At 45.6% G+C, this 12,222-nt stretch overlaps 1 protein-coding gene across 1 annotated transcript in view; it reads right to left on the bottom strand.

The window, feature by feature from the left end:
- LOC8027278 (disintegrin and metalloproteinase domain-containing protein 10) overlaps positions 1–12,222 on the bottom strand; it is a 160,034-nt gene that overhangs the window by 31,677 nt on the left and 116,135 nt on the right. The window contains exon 7 of the mRNA XM_040206718.3: positions 5,152–5,280. Coding sequence (XP_040062652.1) covers positions 5,152–5,280 — 129 coding nt within the window. The remainder of the gene's footprint in view (positions 1–5,151; positions 5,281–12,222) is intronic.

Genomic DNA, 12,222 nt, shown 5'->3' with positions numbered 1-12,222 from the left:
ACCTCACGGGCATTCCGCACAAGATATATAAAAAAAGGAATTGAGATTCCCTCGTCACCCTAAAGGGGGGGGGGGGGGGGGGGGGGACAACTGAATCTGCTTGGAGGCTTTCAATATACTTTCTTTTCCTAAAACGCGGACGAGAAAGAAGGGAAAAAAGGTTTGAATTGCAGTTGCAGGTTTCTGCAGAGTTATCCTCAAATCGTATTTTGGGTAGAGAGCAAGAAAGACAAGGCTACGATTGTTGCCAGCATCTACGCTTTTATGGGTGTCTTTTTTGCTTTCACGTAACTGGAAATAACTATACACCACAGCGTCTTTCTTAGAAGAAGTGTCAAGCTCGTGTACCAAAGAGGGGCTAATCTACGAAGATAATCACTAAACACTCACGGCAAAGCAAATGTTGGCGGTAATTTGTCGCGCATGCTGTCAAACCAGAGCCAAGATTTTCTCAAAAACATACAAGGTTAACGAACGTCCTTCCATAAAATACTGCAATCCTTAAACATCGACCAAATGGCTCTTACGATAGGCACTGATTTTTTTTTTATGGGTAGCTTAATTTACAGGTGGCTGCAAGGTTTTAGATGAAGGAAAGAAGAACATGCAACCTTTTAAATCATCCTGGCGTGTGGTTTATTTTTGCGTTCTAAAAACTCGAATTCTACTGCGAAAGGTACAAGTTCTTATGAATCAATCTAGCAGATTGCACTCCCATAGGCCTTACGAACAGCAGCCATTCAAGAATGAAGCCAAATAATTGAGGAGGCATCGATAACGTTCTTGGTTTTGATAACATTGGTTTTGACAGCGACTTCTAAGGACATGCGCTTATATTTTTGTATGTGATTGTAATTCTAGTTCCACGTTTTGTATATGGGTGAGCTATGGTTTGTAGGCATATGAACCGTAGAAGTGCGATGTTTCTGCTGTATAACTTGTCTTTTGAATGTTTTGTATGCTCTGTATGTTTGTATGTTTTGTATGTCTCCGCATGGCTTGCTGTTGACCAGTGTAAGAGGCCCGAGGACCAGTCAAGCTGCCTACTGCAGCTTTTTCTTTTTTCCTTTTGGGCCCCCCCTCATAATCAGTGGCAACAAAATAAACTTATTATTAAGTTATGTATAAAGTACATTTCCCAATCAATAACTGCAGGAGAACGGGAGGAAGGCTTTTCAGTTATCCCGCCTCCATCACGAGTACTCACATCGGCGCTTCCAACGCGCACGCGCTGTCAAAGCACGGAAGCGCAACGAGTGCAAGTCGGAGAGAATTCGAAAGAGACGCCCTGCCGTTGTCATTCTGTCAGTGACTGTTCACCATTCTAAAAGAAAAACAAATAAAATAAAGCTTCTGAGAGCTTCAGAGTTTGTGCGCATGGCGCGTGCTTTGTCTGCGTTCCGAAACCACGAGCAAACAAGGGGCTGCGGGTACGGCTGCGGGCTGTGAAGATCGCACGCTAAACTGCGTGTTTACAAATACTGGAAAGGTGTATAGCCCGAAAACTTCCGGGGCTTTGTCACGTGGTTTATTATTTCATCTCGCAAATGTAAAAGGGCGGTCTTTCGAGTGTTCGACGGAAAGACGGACGGAAATTGGTAAGCTACACGGTACACCGTGCCCGCAAAAACACGACACGCCCGCACTTCCCATTCCGAGCGGTGGCGGAAGCTCGTAGCGTGCGGCCTTATTGTGCACAACCCTCAGCTCTCTGTCACAATGAGTCGACTCGATTTGCTTAGGCAAATAAATCCCGCCCGACCAATCGAAACTGCGACCATTTTAGAAATGCTATTCATCGAGACTCGCTGGGTGCGCGATCAATAAGCACTCGGCCGTATACGCGAACGTGACCGCGCTAGCGATCCTAACCTATAGGACTGCTTTGCTCTTCTAATGGGTGCTTATTCCGCGGACGAAAACTGCGTCGGAGAATCAATGCTGAAGTGCAGCGTGTCACTCAACAAATGTATACGGCTATGCGCTCCGTTTAGCCTTTACGGTTGACCGCGGTGGGCGCGACGGACCCCCCTAGCCAATACAGCGCTGTGGACAGGTCACGTGGCCACGCACCTTGCGTGTTTGCTCCGCTCTTGTGAGGGTCACGTGTCACTCACAGGGCAATGAACTGGCCGCAAAGGCTCGTAGCGTCTTTGGTGAAAGCGGAGCGTATAGACGAGGTGCGGAAACTGAAACTAACCGAAGTCCAATAAGGTCGGGTCTAAACAAGCGTGTATCCAAGTTATAGTTCATCTCTCCGCCTGCTCATTTTTTTTCCCCAACAGTCCATGGTTCGATCGCGCTCATTTTAGATTCCGGCGGCTATCTAGCCGAAGAAAGCGATACACGCGATACATGCAAACACAACCGGTGCCCTCTCAAATGAGACTGTTTATATTTAGAATTCTGAAACGCTTTGATATTTGAAGGCTAGAGCTTACAGAGACTAAACTGAGGCGTAGAATAAACGTAGTGAGAAGAAACGGGCATTTCTAAATTCATAAAAAAAAATGAGAACACCCGCACACATTCATCTTAAAAATGGAAGAGTGGAGTCAACAAGCAGATTTGAATTACTCGGTGATGTGAGCTATTACTTGCAACGACAACCAAATGTAGCTTCTTCCGAACATAACCAACGACAGGACGAATTTGTCACTGCTGCTGTGATAATCACTGCAGAATTGCCATTTAATCGATCGAATCGTGTCTACTCCGCTGTCGGAGCGTGCCAGCAAACTGCCCTGTGCAATGCGAGCTAACAAAGTTAGCACAATTTGCATATCCAAGAAGGCATATGGCCTGGTCACATTCTCTTCATTCAGACCCATTCCCAGATACAAGAGACAGAGGAAATGCTAAACGTATTATACAAATATGCAACTTCGTTATGTAAAGGCTATGTAAAGGCTGTGTAAAGGTTACTTAAAAGCAATGTAAAGGTTATGTAAAGGCTATGCAAAGGTTATTTAAAGGCTCTGTAAATGTCCTGTCAGGAGTACGCAAAGGTTATGTAAAGGCCATTTAAAGGCCATGTAAAGACTATGTAAAGTTGATGTAAAAGCAATTCACTTTGTGATCGATTAAATTGCAAATCATTTGTGTATAACCTATCAGGCCTTGTGAATTTGCATCTGCGTGTGACAACAGAAGAAGAAAAATATGTAAATGTTTTATTCGAGCGGTATTGAACCCAGGGATCCTGCGTTCGAGCCCCACCCCTGCCCGTTTCGATCTGGATGAGCATCGTACCGGCGTGCGGTCGTGTATCACTACTGCGTGATGCACGTTAAAGACCCCAGGCTAGCGGTTGTACCGCACTGGCTAAATTTCTCATCTACAGCTGGGAGACTCGTCGCCCCTGTGAGGCAAACCAAGTTCTAGGCTGTATAAACATACACACAACCCAATTTTTTTTTTTTTCGAGCGGTATTGCAGAAATAGATGATTCGTCGAATGAGAACCCTTTCTCGTAGGTCAACGTATATTCAGATGCAAGTTAAGAATAAGCCAGAAGCTCCTCCCATTCCGTCATTACCGCCAGTCACCGTTCCTCCGCGATGCGCAATAGATTCATGTTTAGACTTTTACAAATTAAACGCCACCACGTACCAGTCATGACAGCGAATCGCTCCGCGGACAAATCGAGAAAGGCATTAGCCATAACGAGTTATGTGACGTCTGCGCGACATGCGCCTCGGTAGCGGATACCGAGGCGCATGTCGCGCCGACGTCACCTAACTCGTTATAGCTAATGCTTTTCTCGATTTGTCCACGGAGCGATTCGCTGTCATGACTGGTACGTGGTGGCGTTTAATTTGTAAAAGTCTAAACTTGAATCTGACTGCAGCAGGAGTCCAAGCCTGGCGTGTACTTGAATCTCGATCAAATCGTGGCGTCTGATCCCTCTTTACAGCTCACACCGCCCTTGCAAGACTTAAACGAAAAGTCTGACTGTCCACTGTCCTGCAGAACGGAGAGACCGCCGATCACAGTGAAGAATAGAAGGATCCCAGCGTATGAAGAAACTCCGATCAGTGACGTAGCAATGGGGAGGGGGGGGGGGGTGGAGGGGGGCGGACGGACACTGTGTTTCGGGTACCAGGCCTCCCAGTCACATGAGGGGGGAGGGCACCTTTGGGAGTAACCGCCCCCCCCCCCCCCCCGCTTTAGTGGGTGGTTGCGATCTTAGGGAGTGAATTGGGGGGGGGAGGGGGGGGAGGCTAGGGAAGAAATAAGGGCCCCGGGTGCCGGATGGCCTACACCAGGGGTGGCCAGGCTGGCCTGACCTAAGAGCCGCAAACAAAACCACGGAACTTCTAAGAGCCGCGGGGGGGGGGGGGGGGGGGGGGGGGGGGCAAACTTAACTTTTGTGGAAAGTCTGACTGTACGCATGGGGGCACAAGGCTGTACGACTGCACGTATGGGACTACAAGGCTGTCAAACTGCAAGCTGCAGAGTGCTTTATTCTGAAATCTTTTCTTTTTTTTTTCTTGGGGAAAGGCGGAAAGGGGCGAAGTGTGTGGGAGGGGGGGGGGGGGGTTTCCTTACGAGGTATCCGCGAGCCGCACTTCGACCAGCGAAGAGCACTCTAAAGAAAGCCCGTGCGTCTGCTTTCCCGCTCAGCGAATGACAATGCGGAAACATATGTTTAGACCAAAAAGCGCAGTCTGAGTTGTGACATTAAGCAATGCAAGCGTGACGTTTTGCGTTGCTTAATGTCACAACTCAGACAGCGTTTTTTGGTCCGAACATATGTTTCGGCAATGGCATTCGCTGAGCTGCCTCCGTAAGTTGCGGTGATCGGTTCTCCGAGTATTGTGCGTGAAAGTAGACGCACAGACGTTTTTTAGAGTGTAGCTACGCCACCGACTCAGACTATGATTAGGTCCGGAAAAAAATGCGATGTGGGCAGGGACCCAAGTTCAACGTTATGCCCAGTGTCCTTGCGCGCATAACATTTTTGGTCCAATCGTATTCTGAACGTCCCCATTGGCTGGGATCCTTCTCTTACTCGCAGTGATTGGCTTTCTTCGTGTTCCGCAGAAAAGTTGACTCCCAGACTTTTCTTTCTTTCCTATTTTTAGGGTGCGGCCGCGCTGTCTTTCAGCACAGGGCGTCAAGACTTCGGATGGGTTCCGGGGAACTCACCGGTGAGCCGAAGTTGTGTCCTATTTCGTGCGCGAGGGTCACGTGGGACACAATCGGGGGCACGTGTTTGCCGTAGTTGAGCAGCGTCACGATGCCTGTGTTGAGGCTCTTGAGGCTGCCCCGGTAGTGCTGCGCCACAAAAGGAGAAAGACGTCATAAAAAAGAAAAAGCACTGTGCAAACAAAGAAGAACAGATTGTGAATAACAGAGTGAGAAGGACAAGACGTCTCTTTCCGACGTCCAGCCCCCAGCACACGCTCGTTGGCTTCCGCCGTGCTTTGTCTGCTCGTGCACTCTCCAAGCTCAAAAGATTGAAGCTATAGGAAGCTCACTCTAAAGGCGGGGCAACTGATATACTTCTTTGGCGTTCTCAACTTGTCAGTGACAGTCTTCTTTTTTTTTTGTTACATTAGGGTTTATAATAGAAGTTGCGTTATACAAAATTTGGTGATATTGAAACATAGCTTGTTTTTTAGCACGACATTGTAAAACGATTAATATAGAACTAAGGAAGAATACTACTATTACACTCCCATTCGCATTGGTGACGTAATGCTTGGCTGATAATAAAGTGTCGCTAATTTTTTAGTTGATATTATATAACAAGAAAGTCCCATCTTATTTTTTTTTTTTTTGGACTGATATTATGACGCCACAAGGCCTCGTCACGACATTAAACGCCAGATTGCGCGCAAGCACATGGCTCTTCTCCTTCTTCTGCAAAGCTGCAGAGCTCCTTCTTCTGCAGCGCAGTTTTCTCGATCCGAAAATAAGCTACAGGTTGACAATGGCCCTAGGCTCCCTTAGTTTGTTCTCGTGCCCCACTTCATTCCGTACTCGTGTGCGGCATATGTCGGTATCGGATTTATGAGCGCTTTTAATAAGGTGCATACATTAGATTGGTGAACGACGTATAGATAAAACGCCGAACCAGCCGTATATAACGTCGTAATAAACTTCAAATTAGGAACTCCGACAGTACGCATCTTTGACTTATCAACTTTTCCCGGTCCATTGTTTTTATATTTACCTTACTTCACATATATATATATACATATATATATATATATATATGTGTGTGTGTGTGTGGGTGAGACAGAGTAGTTTGAGAACAATGGACCGGGAAAATGTAATAAGTTAGATCCGTACTTGCGGAGTTGCTATGCTAGGAGTTGATTACGACAGTTTCGCCGAGAGGATCGCTACTGACAAAGCCGAGCCTCTCGGCGAAAGTGTCGTAATACATACAATAAACTCCTAGCATAGCAACTCCGCAAGGTCGGATATATATACTGAGAGAGAGAGAGGGGGAGAGAGAGTGAAAGAGAGCGAGATAGAGAGAGAGAGAAAGAGAGCGAGACAGAGAGAGAGAGAAATAAAACAAAAACCTGCGCTGTCTTACGCCTATGTACGAACACCGAAACTCAACAAGGGAAATTCCTATTCATGTTCACTCAGGCGAACAATAACTGGACATTTTGAGGACGACAACTGTGTTATTAGGAGTAATTCAATAGGTGTATTGTTTTAATAAACAAAACATTTTTTCGTTGCTTTTTATTTTCGTTGGTATCGTACACTACTGGCGAATTTTAGTTGACCACTTTCGTGCGCTCGCTGCGCTCTACGGAGCGGCACAATCGCCATTGAGCATGCGCGGCCGCTGCGAGTTCGAGCGTGGCCGGCTCCGTACGCGCTGTTCGGCAGGCTCGGAGCAGAGCGGGAAGTGAAAGGGTTCTACTAAAACTCTCTTCTGACGAACATCTTTACACCCTGCAGCTTTCACGTTAGTTTGTTTTCATGATCCTATATACACATACATTCTTGTGAGCTGGACGTCAATCTCAACGTCAAAACATTTTCTCCGAGCACCACCGTAAAACGGAAGTTTACTACCTAAATATGTACACGCGCCCAATGTTCGGCACATATACCTATTTCACACCAGTCATGTTCACCTATGTCGTTCGTGTATTCTTAACGGGTACCCTTTCACAGTGATAAAAAAAATAAGGTGCTACTCTTGGGCGCATGCACAATTTATTTTATTTTATTCTTACTTTGTGGGTGTTATATATTTTGCGGCCAGCTGTTTAAAACAAATGATCCGACTGTCCTTGATAGGTTTTGTAGTTCCATCTTAACAACCTTATTGGGGGAGGGGGGGGGGGGGAGAGTTTACTCGTCCAAACGCAATTTCCTGTCCATGTTCTTGAATTTTGGTGTTATTCACGGTCCACTGAAAAATTGAAGCACAGAAATATACGATTGCATGCAGACTTTTTTGAGAATATGTGAATAAAAGCGGCCTAAAGAACGTCAGAGGGTTTGCACGTAAATGTCAGTCTTCTTTTTTTCATTTATTTTTGTTTACTTCATTTGCCATTTCCGCTTGCTCCTTTTCGTTTGTTTACTTAAGTAGTTTTCCAAACCCACACTACGTTTAAAGTTATCGCACTAATTGTTATAACTGGCCGATGGCAACCTCTTGATATAGAAACATAATTGGGGCCCACTTCGTGCAAACAAACTTGACCTTATACGACGTACTTACCGCAAAGCGAGGGTGGACATCCAGCGGATCAGCAGGGCTGGGACATGCGTGCGTCATGCGTCAGCGTCATAAACTCCATTGTCAACTATACAGGCGTGAATAACGATTAGAAGCGACCCACTCACCTCACTGAACATTCAGCCTGTTGGGTCCATTGGTTCACTGCCAATGCCCGGCTTCCAGTACTCGTTGAACGTCGTATCGTCCCGAATCCAAATCTCAAATACAATACTTTTTTTATTAATTTGTTTACTTCACTCGCGGTCTATACATGTTAAACGTTAAAGCTTTACACAGTGTGGACTATAAACAGGTGCGAACTATACGAGGTTTCGCTTTTTCTAGATCGTTCATCATGACGATACGTGACGGATTTCGTGAATGAAGTGTATGTTAATGATAATTTATGAACGTTACGAGCTTCTCTCTGAGCTAATTAAGCAGTCGTTAGTGAAAGTGTGCTGTATATTAGATATTTTACCTGAGTACAATATGCACCAGGTGCACACTATTTATGAAAAAAAAAATATATATATATATATATTTGTTTTTTCATCCGAAATTTGTTTCGGCGCACTACACCGAGTGCCAAGTCCGAAAAAAAAATAATTCATTTAACATAAAAAAAAAAAAATATTCACCCAAATCCGTCGTCCCGGGTCGCAAAAATAAATTGTGGTGAGCTGAAGGCAAAAGTACAAAACGCGCCTCCGGCTCTTTTGAAATATTAAACAAAAAAAAATTTAGAGAGCGCGAATTATAATAACCAAAATAGGAAGTAACCCGCGTACTTGATTGCCGTTATATATTTCTTCTTTTTTTTCATTTTGGTTTGTTCCCACGACTGGAAGGGTTATTATAATGCCAGTAGCTGAATAAAGTGTCCGCGCCTGTTGTGCTAAGAGAGGCCGTAACATTTCATGCTGGCCACTAACATTATACGACTACAATGCCAACAAAGCGCCTGTTAGCCGTGCTGTGTACGTGCAAGGAATACGTACGAGAGAGTTAAGTATTGAACAGAACATAACGGTCTAAAGAGAATCCAAGATCAACATATTTCCTATTCACTCATTTGTAGAAAAATGTACATGGACTTAAAAAAGAGAGCAAGAAAATTTGTGTTTATAAAAATAGTCGAAAAAAAATTATGCCTTGTGTCCACAGTTTGTGAATGCAGGACACCGTCGCATCTAGGGAGCCATGAAGGCACCCCAGTCGCATCCACGCCCAGGGAGGGAAGTAGCCCATACGAGGGTCTGAAAATATCGCTCGTAGTTTTTGTTTTGCCTTTTTTACACTTCTCCAGAACAAGGAACACAACAATACACACACAAAGAAAACACAAAACGCATCCTTTTCGCAGTGGAATTTAGTGTCCGCTGGCAACTACATGCTCTATAGAAAGTATTCACTGGCGGCCATAGCTGTGTGCGCGACTGCTGAGCGCGTGCTGATGGCGACCTTCCACAGTTCTTCTGTAACGTGCATTACGCACCCTCAAGGTTGCCGGTCTTAGCAACCTATTAATGTGGGCTCGTTCTGAGCATGCGCTCTAGGCAGCACCCGCAAATATGGCGTCCAGTGAATACTCCTTATATGGAGAGTATTCACTAGACGCCATATTTGTGGCTGCTGTTTAGAGCCCATGCTCAGAACGAGCTCACATCAATAAGCCGCTAAGACCGGCAACCTCGAGGGTGCGCAATGCACGTTGCAAAAGAACTGTGGAAGTTCGCCATCAGCACGCGCTCAGCAGTCGCGCACACTAGGGTGCCTCAATGACCTTCTGTTTAGAGAGATGACACCCTTTGTAGTACCCGATGCCGACAGCACGCGCTCACGGAGAAAATACAAAGAAATCGACGAAAACAAAATGTCGCCATAGCACAGTCAGCGCCACACACGCGTGCAGGGACACGCTCTTTCACGCGCTTCTGAACAAAAAAGAAATGCAAAAGTGGGAACAAAATGGCCAGATGTCTCGACCCCACCGTGCTCCACCCTAAGCGAAGCGCACATAGCTATGGCCGCCAGTAAATACTCCCTATAGGCTTCGCTGTCTAGCAGTGACATCAAACCTCTAAAAGTTGAAAGGGTGTCGAAACTTTTCAAAGGCCGTAATACACGCGCGACGCATACGCCCTTTCACAACAAAAAAAAAGAAAGAAAAACACAAAACGTTTGACACAAAAATTTATTTCAAATTGAAAAGGTTCAAAAAGAAAGACGAAACTGAAGTTTTTGGTTTGTTCGGTTTTCCAATTCAACTATTGTGCAATTTAATTCTTTTTTTTTTAACAGCCATTTATTTGTTTGAGGGGACTTCGAAACATCTGCCAAGCAGCTAGCAAACAAGTGTCACATGCAAGGTCATTTATATTTCGATAAAATGCCCGAAATAATCCGAGTCTCCAAACAAGGCTTACTGAGTACGCGCATAAAGTACCAAATTGCTGCTCGTGCAAGAAACTGTAAAATGATAAGAAAAGTTGAAGGGTTTCGCGTGTACCATGTGCTGCTTCATATGGTGAGGCTCTCAGATTGTCGAACGTTATAACTTAAAGTTCAGCGTGCCCCAGCTTAGCTGCTAGCGGCACCGAAAAGTAGCGTTGGCCGCGAACGTTAAACGTGTGCTTTAGCTAAATATATACGTGACGGTTCTTCTGAGGGTATGAGAGAATTCTATGCCATCGTCTTTTTGTCGTTAGGATTTAGTATTGACAGATTTACACGGTGGTGAGAAATAAAAAAAGGCTGTCTCGCATTTGAGACCCGTTGTTGTGTCACAGTGTTGACGAGATCTTTCACATTGGAATAGTTCATACGTATACTCGTGTGAACGATACCTTGCTTCACACGCGAAACCAACCCAACAGTGCACAAGGGTTTCCAGATTTGGGAGACAGGAATGGTTTTTATAACAAAATGCCGCGTGAAAATCCTTAAGCCGGCGTCACACTGCTGTACGGTCTGCGTACAGATTCTAAAGGCTGGTTCAGACAGTTGCGTTTGACTGCGTTTGACTGCGTTGCGGCAGCGAGAAACCAGGACATCCCTGCTGCTTTTATCGCGTGCCAATATGATTCCTTGGATTGGATTCCACGCTTCATACGAAGCACAGATGTGCCGGTGACTAGCTTTCCGCACTCGACGCAACGCAGTCAAACGCACTCAAACGCAAGTGTCTGAACCGGCCTTAAAGGAGCTATGCAGCAATGTTTGTACTTTGCGCAAATACCGCTTAAAACGGATCCCTAACGTTAATGACCTATGAAACACGCGTTCGTTTTTCACCCCACGCAATACCAGTCCCAGAAAAAAAATTAAAGAGAAACGAGCAGCGTTCACCCCCTCAACTCGCAGCCAGAACAAGCGGCCACGTGATCTGGAGCCGATTATATGCCGCCAGTGTTGATCATAGCCACGCGCTGGGATTGGCAAAGCATAGGACACGCGCTGAGTTCCAGACATTGTTATGGCTCGGCTGTTGTCGTCGTTGCAGCGATTGGACACGGGTCACTACCCGAATGCTTCTCGAGCTAGCAATTATCACGAGCCCAAGTCGAGTGCCCACGCAATGCTCGGGTCCAATCTATGAACCGCATTCAAATATCGTCACTTGGGTGTACCGTGATCCCCACGTTACGTCATCAAATTTTGCAAAGGAGAGATTGAATGAAAATGATCGCTTTTGTCCTTGAAATTACACCGCAATAAAGGAGTTTCTTGGCCAGTGGCGTTGCGTGTGAGAATCCTTGAGTCCCAGGTGTGCCAGTAAGCTCGTGTCAAGTGAAAAACATTCCAATTGAATATCGTTGCACCGCTCCTTTAAAGCGAGTTACCGCACGATTCCTGGTTCAAATTCCGCATGGGAATACATCATTAGAACTACGAATATTGAGGTGTCTCATGTCAGCAGACTGCATTTTGCATGGTGTATGAATTGCGTGACGACAACTCAGGAGCCGTTCTTGAAACATGTGCCGGGATTTTCCGTGTAAAATAAGTCAAACTGAGCTACGCCTGAAGTTCCCAAGTGGACCTCCCCTTCGAGCATGACAAAGAGAAGACATGCCAAGAGTGCCAATAGACGCGTGATATTCGTGGGGTTGGACGACGCGTTCTTGAGAAAGCGTCTTCGCGTGAACTTCGCGGGTCCGTTCACGAGCCGCAGCTTTTTGGTTGCAGTTGGTTCCCCTTCTAAGTTGCCAGGTGTGTTTGTTCTTCGATCGACAGCTATAACGTCTAAATTACTTCGCAGAGCCAGAAATCGTTGTAACAAAAAAAAACAAAAAAAAACAATGAACCTTGAGCTGGTACGGAGCCACGAAGAAGCAGAATGGCGTGAGGCACGTCCCATCCGCACCTTACCACCCCTCTCCGAACGCGATGGCAAAGATCAACACCTTAAAAAAAAAAAAAAAAAAGAGAAACCGAGGTAACCATTGAGCTACATAAAGCTGAAAATATTTCTCACTCACTTACCGACATTCACTGTACGCTATGACATCGCA

This window comes from Ixodes scapularis, unplaced genomic scaffold (assembly GCF_016920785.2).
Source record: "Ixodes scapularis isolate PalLabHiFi unplaced genomic scaffold, ASM1692078v2 PGA_scaffold0__279_contigs__length_252992795, whole genome shotgun sequence".
Lineage (NCBI taxonomy): Eukaryota > Metazoa > Arthropoda > Arachnida > Ixodida > Ixodidae > Ixodes > Ixodes scapularis.
Note: the sequence above shows the minus strand (reverse complement) of the source record. Positions and strands in the feature narration are given on the sequence as shown.